At 42.5% G+C, this 18,381-nt stretch overlaps 1 protein-coding gene across 1 annotated transcript in view; it reads left to right on the top strand.

The window, feature by feature from the left end:
- The window catches only part of SEMA3C (semaphorin 3C), a 740,455-nt gene that overhangs the window by 392,660 nt on the left and 329,414 nt on the right, over nt 1-18,381 (top strand). Inside the window, exons 7-9 of the mRNA XM_078674175.1 lie at nt 4,414-4,533; nt 9,643-9,785; nt 17,116-17,230. Coding sequence (XP_078530301.1) covers nt 4,414-4,533; nt 9,643-9,785; nt 17,116-17,230 — 378 coding nt within the window. The remainder of the gene's footprint in view (nt 1-4,413; nt 4,534-9,642; nt 9,786-17,115; nt 17,231-18,381) is intronic.

Below are 18,381 nucleotides of genomic sequence, written 5' to 3'. Positions count from 1 at the left end.
CCTTTTCTCACCAGGTCCCTGTACCATTGGAGAAGTAGGAACCCTTGTGCCTGTGAAACCTAAATTGTTCCTTAATGCTCAACTGAGTTAATTTTCATGGTTGCTGCATATAAGCTTTATACATCACTCCTCGGATGTAAGGGCCATATGCCCCCGTTAACTGCAACTCCACTTTCAACACCCACTTTAGACAGTATATTGTTAGTGTTCACCTACAGTAACCAAAGGAATTTCCCCGGTAGGGTACAGTTCCAGACACACTGAGTTAGGGCTTTCTTTTTTTATCAAGATAAAAGAGAATGGCAATGTGTTAATGCCATGATTAGTCAAACCATTCAGGTATGAATAGAGATTGATCAATGGCCAAGCATCCAGACACGAGGACCATCATAGTGATAGTGCCATTACGCATAGTTAACCATGAACCTAGGGTGATTTTGCAACAGCCAGTCCAAGGCAGCATTTTTCTTTTGACTTTTTGAAGAGATTTTTCTTAATCAGGCTTTTGCCATTCATCAAGAATATCCAGATACATATAATTGCTTAATTAACAAAAGGTCAAATGGCACAGTCGGTTACAACATTGAAAGATCACAACCATACCAGGGTTGGAAGGGATCAATTATGTTCGCACCTGACAGCCAGCCTCTGAGAAGACATATCAGATCGACTGGTTACACTTTCAGCATCTCATGGGAGGACACACAGATGAGATTCTTTAACCGCATGCGCGCTAGCGGTTTTCCCGCTGTGCACGACGGTTTTTAAAAAGCCGCGTTACATGACGAGCTCAGCTCGTCATGAGCGTACGAGCGTCGTAACTCATGAAGAGCTGAGCCCGTCATGAGCGCGGAAGAGGTTAAACATATCCCATGCTCAGTTTTTACTCATGCTATTACTAAAAGCATCCTACCACTCTAGTCTGCCGGGACTCAACAGACACCAAGGCTCACCTAGAGGGTCAGGGGATGATGAACAGGAAGTTACTGCAAGAAATAAGAGGCAAAATAATGTTGTTCCAGGGAAAATAATCAGTCCAAAAGGGAATGTTGACAGAAAGGCAGACACAATCACCTTCTATGCACATTCCTGACATTAGGCGAGCCAATCACTAAGTAGGAGATCCTCGAAAAATTCCCCTTCACATTGCAGGAGAGGTCACTATCATCTTGGTAAGCTTGGTGTGTGATGTATGTAACTAACATCATAGAAATATCCACAGTTTCCAATCACCTACATGGAAATAAGAATTAACTATGTAATACAACCCTTTGGCGAATCTTTGTCCCTTGCTGTAGAAAACGTAGAGCAATGTTCTACTCTCCAAATTATTGAAAGATAAGTGAATATTGACAGTAATTGTGAAAAGCAAAGTACCTTCCTGGTGGATTCTGGGCGGCACAAATATCTATTAACAGAAGCAGAACATGAATTTGAACAATCCACAGTCCTCTGTAAGTCTAGCCATAGATTGTTATGAGAATAGGAGATTCTTGTACCTAAGCTAACACAAAACCCTTGTGCTGCTGGCAGAACCATTTGATGTACTTAGACGCTCTTGTTCAGTGATCTTCGTTCTCTTTTCAGTCACACTGTCATGAATCCTCTCTTTTACTGCTCACCACCAGGATGCTCCTTTGGGCGACAGTCGCACTTTACAAATACAATATTCATTCATTCATGTTTTAGCGCACCCTTCTTTCTCTTTGTCCATATCAGGGCATTTGTCTGAAGAACCTAATCAAATCATGCATTTTATTGACTGTACAAAGCTACGCAAGTCTCCAATATGGAACTGCACCAGCCTTCGTTTGTAGTTAACATAGTACCACTGACTGTGTACAGTTAGAGAGACGTGCAAATGGTGTTGGTATCTCATGAATGCATTTGAGAGGAATCTATAAATAAAAAAAGGTAACTGCATTTTGAATTGACTGTAGTGTGATAGTACATCATACATATGTGCGTGATAGTTATATCTGTCAAAGCGAGTATGCATTCTCTTTTATCTCTACTCATTCCTAAAATATCACAAGACTGAATATCAGTGTTCTGTCTCGTTAAAAACTGAGAGCTGGTTTTTGTTCTGAAAAAAAAAAAACTGAGAGCTGGTAGAAGGTAATTATGTAATAAAGTTCACATGTGGTTTTGCACCAAGCTGTAAAATGATGAAGACATTCTAAGCATGGAAAGGGAGGTAATCATTGCATTCTGTTAACTGTAAGAAAAAGTCATGTTTTGAAGGCATATTTGGCCAATTCACATGCGTGACATAATTCAAAAAAACATCCCGGTACTTCAGATCGAATGTGCGTGACTGGCTACCTTTTGCAAAGATTGACTAATATGTGTACATTTCAGAAGTATTTCAGCTAGGAAAATTACGACTTGTAGAATCTTTTGACATTGGCACGAGCTTCCCATATCCATTGTAAAGTCTCTACATTACGATCATTTACATTAAGGGGTTGGCAACTGGTTTTCCCAATTATCAGTTTTTCAGTACTTTCTTTATATAGAAACATTAATTAATGCAAAATGTGTAAATGTAAAATCTTTTTCACCCACCTGTGGAGTTCCTTGCACGTTCCCATATAATCTGCATCACATATGTCTGGTCTGATCATGTGTACCTTTTGAAATATAGGTTACTGCGAAAAGCATTGCCAAACTAGTAACTATAGGCATGTTAAATATCAGAGACCTATTCAGATAAGCCTTGCTAGTGTGTTACTCTATCTGACAGAAGGGGAATACTAGAGGCACATGAGATGTCTTCTATCAGATGATCTCTGTTATACAAACCCTAAACAAACAGCAGGTCTAAGGCAGCCTTATCTGGTAAGGGCCTATGGATTTTACTTAGAACATGGAGCATGATGACTTGGAACCATTTTCACAGCAAGTTAATAAAATCATACTCAAGGTGGGGGAGAAACCTGGCCTCTGCCTCTAGGTTCTGTAGTGTTATTTGAAGCAAATGGTGTGTAGGGTAAGAACATATTCTGCATTGTCTCTATTTTCCAAATGTTTTACTCATTACTTCATTTTCAGCAAATTTAAGAAGAGGTGTTGCATCTCCTGACAGGTGTACACTTGCAGCAGTTTGCATTGCAGCACTCTAAGACAGACGTTTCAGCAGCACATACAAGAGAACATAGAAGCTCTCATATAATTTTGGATAGATCCACACTTTCTTGATGTTGGTAGACCCAAAATCTGACAGAAAAAAATAATAGGGAGGCACAGATTACCCTTGCCTGATTCCTTTCCTGAGCAGAAATATCTCTGTGACTCAGTTCTGCCTACCACGTTATTTGGAAGCCTTTATCCCAGGGTGAAGCCATGTGTCTAACCCAGATGTCTTGTTAGACCTCCAGTGGATATCGTGTTTAGTTGTGGAACCACTATCCAATGATCAATTAGCCGTCAGCTATGGTATCTTAGGGCTGTTATCTGGATGGCATCTTTCAAAGCAACATTAATGTTAAAACCCAACTCAGCATTATCATGAAAACTGTAAATGCATATTCATGCTGGCCAGAAATATTTCACTTTTATTCAGTTCAACCAAACCCACTCTGAAGTAGACCAGGTATGTGCTCACATCTTGACCATGAGAATAGGCCCAAGTATCACATTGAGGCAGGTTAAACATATTACAGTTTTAGCAATCAAAACTGCAGTCTTTTTTCACATATAACTCCATAGAGATTGAATCCAGAAAAGCCAGTCAAACAGTGCACAGAATTCGAATGTTCATATTCCAGCTCTTTAATACCAATAGGTCTGATTTTAAATTTACAGACTCATAAATACATATCTCGATGCTATCATCCTGTACTTCAAGTCCTTGGGGTTCATGTCTCTCTTCTATGTACAACACTCCCTCGTAGCCTAACACGTAACTCAGACACTGGCAAATTCATAAGAAATTTGAAAATACTTCATTTACAGCCCATCATTGTACTGTATGTTAACACTTTCTCTATAAAAACTTCACATAAATACAATAATTCACATGTAACATATATATTACACTAGCATTTTTTCTATATGCAATATTATGGGTCGCCGGGAAATCGTGTATTTTAAATGAGTACATTTGCATTTCCTTGGGCCAGATACATTCTAATCTGTGTGAACATAAATTGTGGCCAATATTTTACTTCCATGTGAATAGTTTAATTCTAAATTGTTTGTGTGACTTCATTATACAGTCCCAACAGCATAGATGCTGATATTGCATGCTTATCAACTCTTTATGTGGTTATTTGTTACAGTTTGCTTTATGAATATATTCTGTTTTGGTTATCTTCCTGCAGGACACAGTAATAATTTCTTGCTCATAGCACTTCCACCTTCACACATTATTAATGCATGTCTCGTTGTTATCTTCATTTAATTCTCTAGATGAAGAACTATTCTCAGGAATGTTTATCGATTTCATGGGAACTGATGCAGCCATTTTCCGAAGTGTAACAAAGCGGAATGCAGTCAGAACTGACCAACACAATTCTAAGTGGTTAAGTGGTAAGAGGAAGGTTACTAGAAATATTTGTTTCCAAATTGTTTTTATTTCATTTTCATGCAGTGCCTCAAATAAATATTATCTCAGTTCGAGCAGCTGATGTGAACAGAGCTTAACATGAATGGTGTTGGCATAGAAGTGGGTGGAAACTAGTTGGAGAATAATGGGAAGAGATGGGAGAGTTAGAGAATGCATCGTCATGGATTTAAGGGTAAAGACAATGGCCCAGGTGTGCAAACAATGTACGCAAGACAGTGCTGCACTGCACGAAAGCGAGAGATCCGAACAGTGCCATACCTACTAATATATGTTGCAGTTTTTCTGTCTCCATGTGCTAGTGGACTTAGGTTTTCACGCACCACTGCAGACACCCTTGTGCCCTAGTGCACGTGTGTGTGTGTTCTGTAAGCAATAGTTTTTGTACTGCACGGAGACCCTTTTATTACAAAAAACATCCTTCCACACTTTTTCTGCTTTGTATATGTGCAGTACAATGCAGCACACATGCAAAGAAGGGGAAACAAGGAGAAATGAAAACATTTCTTCTTGTTACTTCTGTCTCCAAAAGGCATATGATTGCGGTGGAAATCCCAGTCTATTAATGTTTGTAGACAGAGATGTGTGTCAAAACGTATGGGGTTTGCATGGGAATGACCATGGAAAGTCCCCTGGATGCAAAGCTATGTAAAGCAGCTCATAGCACAACTTCCTTACTTTAAGAAACTATCCGATTGTAAATCCCAGCATAACACTTTGCGTCAGGTTTGTGTTACAAAAGTAACGCAAAGCCTGCGCAAAGCATTAGTATATCTGGGCCATAGTTTCTGTCTATCGACAAAGTCTAAAAACGTTTGCATTTGTTTATATTTAGCAGCCCAGATATCATATTACTTATTATATCTCTATGAACCAGCACTCAATGTCATTTTGTTCAATACTTGTGAATACGCTACCTCAGCAGTGCTGCCCTCAGTATCGACTGATTTTGAACTAGCACAGATTTCAAAAGGAAGAGTATTGGGACACTGAGGACGAACAGCCAAACAATTGATGGCCAGCACCTTAAAGATCCAAGGGCTTAGATGCTTATAATCTTTCTTCTCCTACAACCCCCCTTCCGCCCAACACATCTGGAGTTGTGACCAGTACATCTTTCATGTTCTTGGCATACTTCTCTGAAATGGGAACTGGTTGAGTGCGAAAACAATGTACTTTTGTGTCAGTGTGCCAGTAAAGCTGCATTATTTCTATGTAGCTACCCACACAATGCACATTTATGCATGCTTGTCCAGAGAATATCACCCTACCAGGAAGCACTACCTCCTGGATGAAGACACATTGTGAAAAACGTGTCTATTCATCAGTTACTAAACCTTTCTGCACACCCCTTCTAACAAAACAGAGAGCACAGATGTGCAATCAAAAGTTAATATTTTCAGACCTCCACTCACAAAAAGCTACTCAGTGCAATCTGTAAGTAGCACTATTGTAACATTATCATATGCTGCATTCCATTTTCTCCTTATGCCAAATCCTTTTGGAATAGAAATGGAATCCCTGTCAATGGAACTCTATAAATGGAATTATGACATTTCAGCAATGATGCAAATTGTGTTTTCCATTTCTTCATTTTAATGCACACATTACAATAACTCCTCTATTTTTATTTTCGTTTACTATATATTTTAGGCTGGCTTCACAGTGCAGCTGTCTACAAGGCATATTGAGAACGGGTCTTTAAGATACATATATAGCGGGCCTTCATCCACCCAGTGAAGTATTACCCCTTACCTGATGATGTTGGCTGCTTGGTATATTCTGCCAGCTCCTATAGAGTGCTTTCTCTGGATCTGAAACCATCACAAATTAAATTCCCCATGTCATATATTCAGAAAGCAAAATGTTTGTTTTATTTCTTTATCACTACTGGAGGCTGTTTATAATGTTTTAGTTATGGCTAAAATTCAAACCAAACCTATTGGTTTTATAATGTGTATCCTACCATGGATGTGTTCAGGTGCTTTATAATTAAACAAACAAATGGAGTCAGATGTCTCGAGTTACAGAGAATGCTAGAGAACTCGTAGTTGAAAAACCTACCAACCATAGTAAATAGTTGTTTTAACAATCTATTTGTTCCTGATAGAGGCGAAAAGAGATTATAGCAATACTAGTAAGTGTTATCTAGAGGGTAGGGAGGAACGGGAGAGTAGAGAGGATGGAGAAAAATGAGTTGATAGCACATAGACAAAAGGCAAGGGATTAAGGAGAGGGATGGGAGAAAGAGGTGGCTACATAATAGTGAGAATCTAGGATCTGTTTGGTTGACAATTTAAGTGCTGCTTGTAATACATTTCTTTTTACAAAATATATGAGATCCTCGTGATCTCTCATTTGAGCTCGAAGGAGTTTTCCAGAAGGGGGATACTGCTCTTGAGATGGAGTCAAGCCTGGGTATATCTGTGCTCTTTAGAGGTTTATTTATTTCTGAATTTTGTAGGAAGAAGAAAATAAAATTGATTTACACAGAATAGATGTCTTTGAACCTTATGCACACCTTCCTTAACGTTGTTCTTTCTGTGTTGGAAAGCCAATGCAGTTTTTTTAGTTTGAGGATTATGTGATCAAATGTTTTGGTTGCTGAGACCAGTCCATCTGTCAAATGGGATATCATCAGGCCTTTGCTCGCAGTGTGGTTTATTTTTGTTTAGTTAGTTTGATATGAGGGAATGAAGCATCATTCTTCTACTTATTATTATTATTATTATTATTCTGCATCAGTATTTTCACTGATACAATTAATACTATTCCTATTATTTTAACATAATAATAATAATAAAAGACGTATTACTGAGATATGATGAAATCCCATATATGTGACAATTATAAAAGAATAATAATACCAATATTAATATTGATGTAAAAATCGAATGCTCTTTACTATAAGCTTATAATAACACATTTGAACTTCAAAGTATAATTCATTCTTGTGTAATTTGTTCTAAAATCTTTTGCAATCAATCATTATCCTACATTTCTGTAACTAACATCTAATTCTTTTTTTGTTCTAAGCATCCAGAAAGCTGATTATAAGTAATAAGAGATAGAAAGTGGGGTCCATATTTCGTCCATATGCCTTACTATTTTATTGAACTGGCTTAGTGCTTTCATTGAGTGAATCTTCTTACTTCCTCAGTGAGGACAAGTCCTCTAAGTCTGAATTGGGATTTGAGTGGATTCAATTTGCTGCATTGTGACTTAAACAGACATCATCAGTGATAATCTGGCTATTTATTTTCTTAAGACTCAAATGAATTGTTTGTGTCTTTTGAAAAAGCACCTGGCTGATAAAGCGTTTACGTGTGTGTATGTTAGTTATAAAAGTACCTTTTTATGTTTTCAGTTAACAAAGCTTGAATATTTCACTCAGCTTTCTTTTTGGCAGTGGTGGCCAGCACTGATCTGGGGTGGGGGAGAGGGGGGGGGGGGGTCGGCTAAGGTATAAGGAGCCATAATTGTAAAAAAAAAAAAGGAAAATTAACTTACCTCCTCGCCACTCTGTCCCACATTGTCGCTCCTCTGCCGAACAGGAAGCAGCCAGGCTTCCCTGACCCAGTCACAATTCAATGCAGTGTTGTGATTGGCTCCCTAAATCAATCACAATGCTGCAATGATTGGTCCGTGGTTCCGTGCTGAGACGGGGACTGGGTGTCTGGGCATGTTTACATGCTAAAGTGCGCATGACTATCTGGCTGGTCCGAGAAGGCCGGTCAAAGCATCATGCTCACTTTAGTGTGCCCACCACTCCTACCCTGCTCTGTCAGCAGAGCAGCTCCGCCCTCATGCTGCAGCAACAGAGAAGAATACAATTATAATAACATTGTGTTATTATCATTTTATTTTTCCTTTCTTTTACTGCTGCACAGCAGCAGTGGGGCGACGCTCCTCTGCCTTAGCGGAGGAGCCAATACACTCGTAATTGTACATCATCCAATTATTTTGTATTCAATTTTCTACTGTTTCTAAGCTTCTAAGGCTTCATAATAAATTTACCACTAAACATGCGCAGTGGGTATTTTTGTCTGTGTTCATCAAGAATTGACAACATAGAAACGGGCTGTAAGGAATCACTATCACTCACTTATTATGTAGTAATAACTCTATCCATGCCCCGGGTTATCCATATTTGGGTGGATTGACCATCCAATCTACCCCTCCATATTCCAGCCCCCACAAGCAAAGGGGTTGAAGGTTGGGTCAAGGAAATAGAAAAATCCCTATTCCATAGCTCTGCAAAAATTTGATAGGCCATAGATCAAGTTCTTGTTTCCCAGGGACTCCTTTTCTTTAGTTTAAAACGTTTTTCCTAGTGGATAGTAGGACTGGGATGGTATAAATTACATGGGAGTTGAATCAGAGCAAGTAGACGGGAGTCCAAGGAAGGAGTTGACACTCTAAGGCATTCCCTCTCCCTGGACACGATGCTTCATTTTTTTCTCCATATTGGATAATTGCCTTGTGGCTACAGGTGTCAATTTCTGTGAGGTGCAAGTCGGGTGCTGTGGCATTTTTTTTGGTTTTAGATAAATTGAGATAACTGATAGAGGACAGTTAAATGCCATAAGAGATTAAACGTATCCAATTGTCAGTGTTACAGAATAGTTTCTGTTTAAATGAAGAGCACCCCTCAGTTGGTGTGAAAAAGAGACTTTCTTTGTAAAGGTGCTTTATGATGCTCACTTCTTTAAAGATGCCTGTATGATAAAGTCCTAACTTAAAAAAAAACGTTTGCACGTTAGTAGCGTATTATTTTTACATTGTTGCTCAGTGAATCACACCACAATCTTAGGGAATTTTAAAAACATGTTTGTGCACCCTGTAAAAAAAAGTCAGAATTGTAGCACTGAGTTTTGCCTGGGGCTGTGTGGCCTTCTTTAGTATAGATGTGGATGACTGGAAATAAAAGCCAGTCATGTAATTGAACATTCCAGAAACATTTACACAAAAAATACGTATTTCATAACAATGTGTAAGCCAAGCACAACTTTTTAATTCAAGATGAAAACTTCCATTGTGTTGTAAGAATCTACCATTTAATTAATTTCTTTCAGAGCCAATTTTTGTGGATGCGCAGCTCCTCCCAGATGGTTCACATCCTAATGATGCCAAAGTGTATTTCTTCTTCAAAGAGCGGCTGACAGATAACAGCGGCAGCACCAAGCAGATTCATTCAATGATTGCCAGAGTCTGCCCAGTAAGCATTTGTTTCTCTGCTATTTCAGGACATCTAATTAGCCTAACAAGATGAGAGTACAAGCAGTACATGGCGGCAGTAGAAGCATGGTTCCTGTTTCTTAATGTCGGGCAGGATTTGTGAGGCACATTAAAAAGGCATTAGTGTCTGAATGAAATCCTGACATCCATACAATTATGAACTCCTTCTATATTTTTATATGCATGACAAGGGAGCTGGTCAGGTGCATGGTCTTTAAAAATATTTGTTGTGTGTTTAACTAACACATCATGACATTCTTTGTCAGCAAATTTTACAGAATTACTTTAAAGCTCATTAATATTCCTAATTCACACTCAAACATATATACATAGATATAGAGATATATGTATATATGTATGTAAATATATGTATATTCATATATGTATATTTTGTTTTCATTTATTTAATTTGAAAAAATTAACGGTTTCCATACACAACAATGTTATGTTATGAAGGGGTGAATGGAGGACAACATGTAGAAAAATAACAATTACTTGAAACCAAGGTAGCTGTATGCGAATTTGGGAAGCAGTAAGGCTTGCAAGTCAGCTTTTGTTTTTTAAATTACTGGTGGTGTGGTGACGGTCTAGTCTTTTGGGCCGGAACCGGAAGGGTACCGGCGGAAGCGGAAGGCGGCCATCTTGATAGGCGCCGACCGCGGTAGAGAGATAAGCGGTGTTTCCCGGCGCTCAGGGTAAATAAAGATATATCTACCCTCCAAACCCTGAGTGGCACACATTATTCACACTCCCACAGTGGCGACGAGTGGTGCTCTCCACGGCGGCTCCTGCTCTACACGGAGTTCGCCGCGGTGACGAGAACAACGCGACGGACGCCCCGCCCTCACGAGGAGCGTCCATTCCGACCCGGAGCGCGGCAGAGGACGGCGATAGGCGCCGGTGCCGCCCGCGCCCACCCCACTATTACCAGTGGCCCTAAGGGGGCCTCACATGCAGCTTTCCTCGGACAAGCACATCGAGTCCACTCATAAGAGCCCGTGGAAGGGCTTGGGACTAGGCACAGGTGTCCCCTCCACCCGGGACAGTCACGTGGCTTGGATCCCAGAGTGCCACACAGCCTGCCCCAGGGGAAAACGAGCCGGAGAGGGACACAGAGGTGAAGCTCTCGGCGGTCAGTGAAGGGGAGCACACCACCCCGTGGCAGTGAACCCTACGCAAAGCTGGCGGAGCTCCTTGTCCGGAGTGGAAAGTCGGAGAGTGACGGGGGTGCTGGGCCACGTCCCCAAAGAGACACGGACACAGAGTCAGGAAGTGCGACGGCCGGAGGGAGCAGTGGGGTAAACGCAGATCAACGCCAAGCTCCAGGTAGCCCCCGCAACTGCGACAACCCAGTTCCGGTCAACCCCATCGTGGTCAGAAAAATGGCGGCGCAATCCACATCTCTCACGCAGATGGTTCCGTTCTTTCCTTCCAGAGGGGAGCCGGCGATGCCCTGGGAAGACTGGAAGAGGTACTTCCAGAACTATTTGGAGGCACTTGAAGAGGAGAGCGGAGCGGCGTACTCAAGTAAGCGGAGGTTGAAGATACTACTGCACAATCTGGGGCCGGAAGGCATTAGAGTGTTCGATACCATCGTGAAAGAGCAGAGAGCCAATGATGATGATGATGTCTTCAGCCACGCTATTTCAGACCTGGACGCGCACTACAGACCGGTGGTGTGCGTGGCTATCGACAGGCACAGTTTCTTCCACAGGAAGCAGGGAGGAGGTGAGACAGTGGATGAATATGTGGCGGTGCTCCAAAAACTGGCCCTCACATGCAAATTTGGTCCTCTCCACGATGAGCTCATCCGTGATCAAATCATCATGCACACTACGAGCACGAACGTTCAAGAGAAGCTGTGGGTGAATGGTGATGCGCCCTTGAAGGAAGTTTGGGCCATGGTGAAGAAGGCGGAGATGTCGAAACATTGTGCGCAAGCAGCTAGAAAAGACACGGGGGGCGCCCAGACAGTGTGCAGGATAATGACAAACAATAGAGGAGAGAAGACTAAGCAGAAGGACACGACAAGGAGTCAAGACTACAAAAAGGGTCTGCAACAGTCCGGAGGAGCAGCCCAGAAAGCAGGCAGAGGCGGAAGGCTATGTTGTTACCGGTGCGGGAGCACTGCGCATTTGGGGAATGACAAGGCATGCCCTGCATTTAGAGCGAAATGCACATACTGTAGTACCTTCGGTCACTACGAGAAGGTATGCCGTTGTAAGCCAAGAGGGACCACAGTCAGGTACGTGGACCAGGAACAGCATGAAGAAGAGGCGAGCCGAACGGATGAGGACGACCAGCAGGAGTTTCTATACATTGATGCCCAGATACTAGACGTAGGAGGCACGGAATCGGACAAACCTAAATTGGACATGCAGATAGGAGGAGTGCCCATAGAAATGATTGCGGACAGAGGAGCACCCATCTCCATAATCCAAAAACAAGTGTGGGGCAGAGAATTCATGGCAAAGGTGAAGGAAGAACTACGACCAATGGATATACGACCAGTCACGTATACGGAGCAGAGGATACCGATGCTAGGGTACTGCCCTTTGCTGTTTGAGTTCAAGGGCCGACAGGCCATGTGTAAGCTTTACGTGGCGGTGAAAGGACCGTCTGTGCTCAGTTGGAAGGACCAGGGAGCGTTGGGGATACAACTCAACCCTGGTGGAGTGGAGAAGATTCTGTTGATGGACATGGACCAAAACTGTGACACAGAAGCATGGCGCAGGGAGTACCCCAAGGTGTTTGGTGGACAAATAGGTGAACTGGTCAAATACCAACACCTCATAAAATTGAAGGAGGGAGCCACGCCGGTGGTGCACAAGGTACGGAACATCCCGCTCAGATGTCGGGAGGCGGTCCAAGCGGAATTGGACAGACTGGAAAAAAGCGGGGTCATACAAGCCATAGAAAGCTCGGAGTGGCTCTCACCCATAGTGGTGGCCCAGAAACCGAATGGGAAGGTGAGGCTGTGCATCGATCTGAGGGAATTGAACAAAAACATCTTGGTCGACAAATTCCCTCTTCCCCGCATCAACGAGATGTTGGCGAAAACGAAAGGTATCAGGTGGTTCTCCACGTTGGACTTGTCTTCAGCTTACCACCAGGTGAAACTCCATCCTTCGTGCAGCCATCTCACGTCTTTCATCACCCCTTTCGGTTGCTACAAATTTGTCAGGATGCCATTTGGGCTAGCATCTGCAGCAGCTGTGTTCCAAAATCTGATGCATAGTCTTTTCAGGAAGATCGGTGGCGTCCAGTTCTTCCAAGATGACATCCTGATCATGGGAACATCCAAACAGGACCACAATGAAAGATTGCATCAGGTACTACGCACCCTGCAGGCAAACGGATTGACGGCAGAATGGTCCAAGTGCAAGCTGGGGGTGCCATCAGTAACGTACCTTGGACATGAAGTGAGCGAGAGAGGAATTGAGCCAAAGAGGGCTAACATGCAGGCAATCGTGGACGCGCCAGCACCAGAGAAGAAGGAGGATGTCAGATCATTCCTGGGGATGGCGGAGTACTATAGCAAATTTATTCCCAACTTTGCCACTGAAACTCATTGCATGCGCCAACTACTTAAGGAAAAGAATGGCTTCCAATGGCGAGAGGCAGAACAAGAAGAATTCGCCAAACTGAAACAAGAACTCAGTACGACGATACCGCTAACAGGGTTTGATCCGGATGCCTACTCTATCCTCACCACTGATGCCAGTGAAAAAGGCCTTGGGGCGGTATTGATGCAGAAATCAGAGAAGGGAGAGTTATCCTCCATCAGTTTTGCATCGAGATCTTTGGCGCCGAATGAAGAAAAGTTTAGCGTCATTGAGAAGGAGATGTTGGCAGTGGTGTGGGGAATGGAGAGATTCAGGCAATACTTGTGGGGAGCAAAATTCCTGGTGAGAACTGACCACAAGCCATTGGTAAAGGTACTGACATCATGTGGCCATGCCCACGCCACTCCCAGAATAGCCAAAATGACATTGAGACTTCTGGATTTCATGTACGATATGGAGCACATACCAGGGCCACAAAATAAGGTAGCTGACTTCCTGAGCCGGGCAGCAGCAAAGGAAGGAACAGACACGCAAGAGACCCCGAAATGGAAGGGTTACGTGGTGGCCACCGTCCAGGACATGGAAGGAGTAATAAGTGCCCAAGAGTGGGAAGAGGCGTACAAATTGGACGAAGATCTGGAAGCAGTAAAAGGGTATGTCGTCCATGGATGGCCTGAGAAGAGACATCTCAGAGAAACATTACGGAGGTACTGGGAAGTCCGGGACGAGATGTCACTGGGAGAGAATCCCGTGTTCCTGTTAAGGGGTGACAAGGTGGTGCCCCCCCAAGGGGTGATTGACCATTTACTGGCGTTGCTGCACGAAGGACACCAGGGTATCACAAAGACCAAAGTCTTGGCTAGACAGATGTACTGGTGGCCAGCCATCGACTCCCAGGTAGAGAGATACGTGAGGCAATGTGAGTCGTGCGCAAGGGCCGACAAATCACAAAGTGTAATGAGACCTCCTTTGGGACGATTCCCTATTCCAGAAGGACCCTGGGAGATGGTGTCTGTTGACATCATGGGACCCATTCTTGACAAGGAAGGACTGCAAAAATATGTGGTAGTGTTGATTGACAAGTACTCCAAATGGCCGGAGATTGAGGTGCAGGAAGTTATGGATACAGAAGCCGTCATTTCTTTCCTCAGGAATGCGTTCCTCAAGGAGGGAATCCCGAACGTGATTATCTGTGACAATGGACCACAATTTACGTCTGCGAAATGGGAAGCGTTTGTGTCAAGAAATGGCATAGAGGTCAAGCACACACCTATATATCATCCCTCAGGGAATGGACAAGTTGAACGTTTCAACAGGGTGATCATGGGCACAATTCAAGCGGCCATCAACGATGGATTGGACTGGGAGAAGGAGTTGCCAAAAATGATATGGGCCTACAGGATCACTCCAGGAAGTACGGGTTACAGCCCATTCAAAGTGCTACGGGTAAGAGAACCTTTCACAAAGGACAATGCTGTGTGGAGGAAGATGGTTGTGTAGAGCAAATGGTCTCCAGCGGTGGTCAAAAGAAACTTGCAAAGAGCACAGGAAACATACACTGAACATTTCAACAAACGACATGGAGTCCAAGGAGCGACATTGGATAGAGGCGATTGGGTGAGAGTGAAAATACCTACGCTCAAAAGAAAAGGGGAAAGCAAGTTCACCCCACCCCTACAGGTACTAGAACCATATGCAAGATCTGCACTGCTAAGTGATGGAAAGGTGTGGTCGCAGGACAGAATGGCTAAATGCAGTATGATCTTGAATTGGAGAACAGATGGAGGCGAGGAGATAGAGAATATGGAGACGAGTGAAGAAGGACGTGGAGGACAGAGAAACGAGCAAGTGGGAGAAGGCAGATCGCACGTGGAAGATGGAACGGGAAATGATAACGAGGAGGTCCGAGGACATCAGGAAGAGAAGGGCGTAGACAGAGGAGAGAAAGGAACTGAGGAGATTAGCGTGAAGGCAAGAACCGGGGAACGGAGGTCAGAAGGACAAAGCAGAGAACTAAGCGAGGGAGTGAAGGTGACGAGAGCCGGAAGGAGGGTGAGAGTTCCAGAAAGATTCAAGGACTTTGAGATGGACTAACAGTAAGACTTAGTGCTTGTTATTATTGTGTAAAGGGGGGAGATATGTGGTGACGGTCTAGTCTTTTGGGCCGGAACCGGAAGGGTACCGGCGGAAGCGGAAGGCGGCCATCTTGATAGGCGCCGACCGCGGTAGAGAGATAAGCGGTGTTTCCCGGCGCTCCGGGTAAATAAAGATATATCTACCCTCCAAACCCTGAGTGGCACACATTATTCACACTCCCACAGGTGGCTACACAAAATGCATAGCTAGTCAAGGTTTAAAAAAAATGAGGGGCAGCTCTGGGCAATTGGAGGACTAAACACCACACATACAGAAATGTGTTTCTGGGTACTTCCTACCTGCCCACCCTGCAAAGGGAGAAACACACGTTTTCACACCCAGGCTATTGTTTCTGCTCTGGGAGCAGTTTTCAGACCTTATTAGGGTCAGCACTGGCAGGCAAGCTGGCAGTTGGTTAAAGCTTATTAGTCTACTGGAGAGTCAGGAAGGTAAACGGTAACTTTCTAAATGTTGCTTTTCCTAAATATTAATTAAAAATACATCTTTACCATTAAATTGGACTTTTTATAAATATTCCAAATAGACTTTGTATGAACTTTGTAGCTGTTTCCTGGAAAAGGTTTATAATATGTACTTTCACATTTTCGAGGATCCAGTTACAGCCCAGCCAGAGAAACAAGCTTTTGGGGGCTAGTCACCGGAGGAACATGCTAAGTTTTATTTTGCACATGTTTCAATTTAAAAATATTCGGCACCTTACTCTGTGAACAACAAGTAGTACTTAGGCTTGACATAATAATATTTAAAGCCGAGGTTCTTGTCTGTCAAAATGCTATTTTTACAGGTATGACAGCAAGTTATTAGGCTGGTGAAGTTAGGCTACACATAGTAGCAAGAAGCCATGTTTTATAGGTCCACTCTGATGGCACAGAAGGTGCACCAATCCACAGGTGGCATTTAACTTCCAGGTCCTGGGTGCATTTTCTACACGACATACAAGGGACTTGTGGGCAAGTTAAAGATGTCAATCTGGGGCAAGCCAACTTAACTATGTTCAAATGGGAACACAGGCACTTCTGGGGCGGTAAAGTGTGCAGAGTTTATAAACCAGTAAAATAGAATCTTGAAATGAATAAAAAACCTGGGGTGACAATGCAGAAAAAGAGAATTTGCTACACCCACCTGTGACAGGAATTCTGGAATGACTGGAGGACTGTAGCTAAACTATTCATCCAAGAGTTAAATACTTCACATTTTGCAAGAAAATCACTCACACTTATGTTAACAATTTATCAATTAAAAAATATGGCCCAAAACAGCACCCTTTTCATGGACCTCAAAAGGATCAAGTGGAATTAATGGTAAACCTTAATTAGATCAGAGTGTGCCAATTATCATTGGCTGGCCCATAAAAATGATGATTTCGGCTAATGTTGAAAAAGGAGGTTTCTATATATGACATTAAAAGCATTCTTTGGCTTTATAAGGGCATTTCAAATGATGGATATACGTTTTTAAGGACAATCATGATTAAAACCAGCTAAACAGATTCACTTTACAGCCTTGTTGAGTATCTGTTTAAAGCAATGTGAATAACGATGAAGAGCATTGCTTGTTATTTTTCTGACGCTCTACCTAATTTTTTAGAATGACATTGGTGGCCAGCGCAGTCTTGTCAATAAATGGACCACATTTTTAAAGGCACAACTGGTATGCTCAGTGATGGAAGACGATGGAACAGAGACTCACTTTGATGAGTTAGGTAAGATTAAGTTTCAAGCATTGTTTTCCTTCATGAAAACAGTTTTTAATTGCCCTTCATTTAATTGAAATACCATATTGTGTGCTTTAGTGGTTTCAATGATGCCATAGAAGGCTCCATCGACCACCATCTCCAGCTTCCTGGAAGTCATTAGAATGGGTCTACTGCTCTTCGGCTTCAAGGACAGTTCCTAAGGTAGTAGCGAGTATCAGACCCAGTAATAGAAAGGTGGATTAGATGTATTTACTATCTATGCTCTGAAATGTGTTAATTATACAATCTTTCTTTATCAGTATCTTTTACAGTATACTTAATTCAGTAAAAATATTTGTGCGGAAAAGCAAAGTTTGACTCAGTAAGAATGCCAGTTCTACAACAAAGCAATAATAGGTATATTTTCAAACGTGAACTTGTTGGGGCTTGAGCTAAACCAATGTCTTCTAGCATTCAAATCATATACACACATATGTTGTTTCAATTTAAGTGTTCTGATAGCGGGAGAAGGGGTTAGTATAGTAAGTTGTGTTATGTAGTCAGGATAGATTGCTTTTAATAAGGGGACAGTGGTGGCTAGAAGAGGCTGCCATTGTACCACAGATTGCCTGTATGGGGGAAAAAGGTCAGGTGTATGGCGTTTGAAATGTGGCCTCATTTAGATGAGGTAGGTGGCCAGAAATAAGGTGTTACAATTTGGAAGATTGTCTGTAGAGTATTGAGTCAAAGTCATTCCTAAAAGAGTAGGTCATTAGTGACTAATCGAAAGGTCTCCTGAGCTAGGGCCTTACGCCATGAGGGGTCTGCAGCTCTGATTTTTATATCAGAATACGCGTATTACTAGTGAACATGAATCATTTGACGTATTTCGATTAAAAGCCATGTTTTTGCATGTCTGTGAACCTTTTTCTCAGAGGTTCGTGTGTAGTATGTATTCACGGTGCGAAAGTAGACTTGAAGGAATGGGGTGAGAATGAGTCAGTTCACTTATGAGAATTAATATTAAGTAATGTAAACATTACTAACTCTTCACTTTTCCTCCTTCTGTTCCTTATTTTCTTTGATCTATCAATCAGTCAGGGACTCATAAAGTGCTGCTACTCACCCATGAGGGCCTCAAGGCACTGGGGGTGGAGGGCTGCTGGTCGAACTGGGTG

This window comes from Lissotriton helveticus, chromosome 1_1 (assembly GCF_964261635.1).
Source record: "Lissotriton helveticus chromosome 1_1, aLisHel1.1, whole genome shotgun sequence".
Lineage (NCBI taxonomy): Eukaryota > Metazoa > Chordata > Amphibia > Caudata > Salamandridae > Lissotriton > Lissotriton helveticus.
This window is presented reverse-complemented; position numbering and strand designations above follow the sequence as displayed.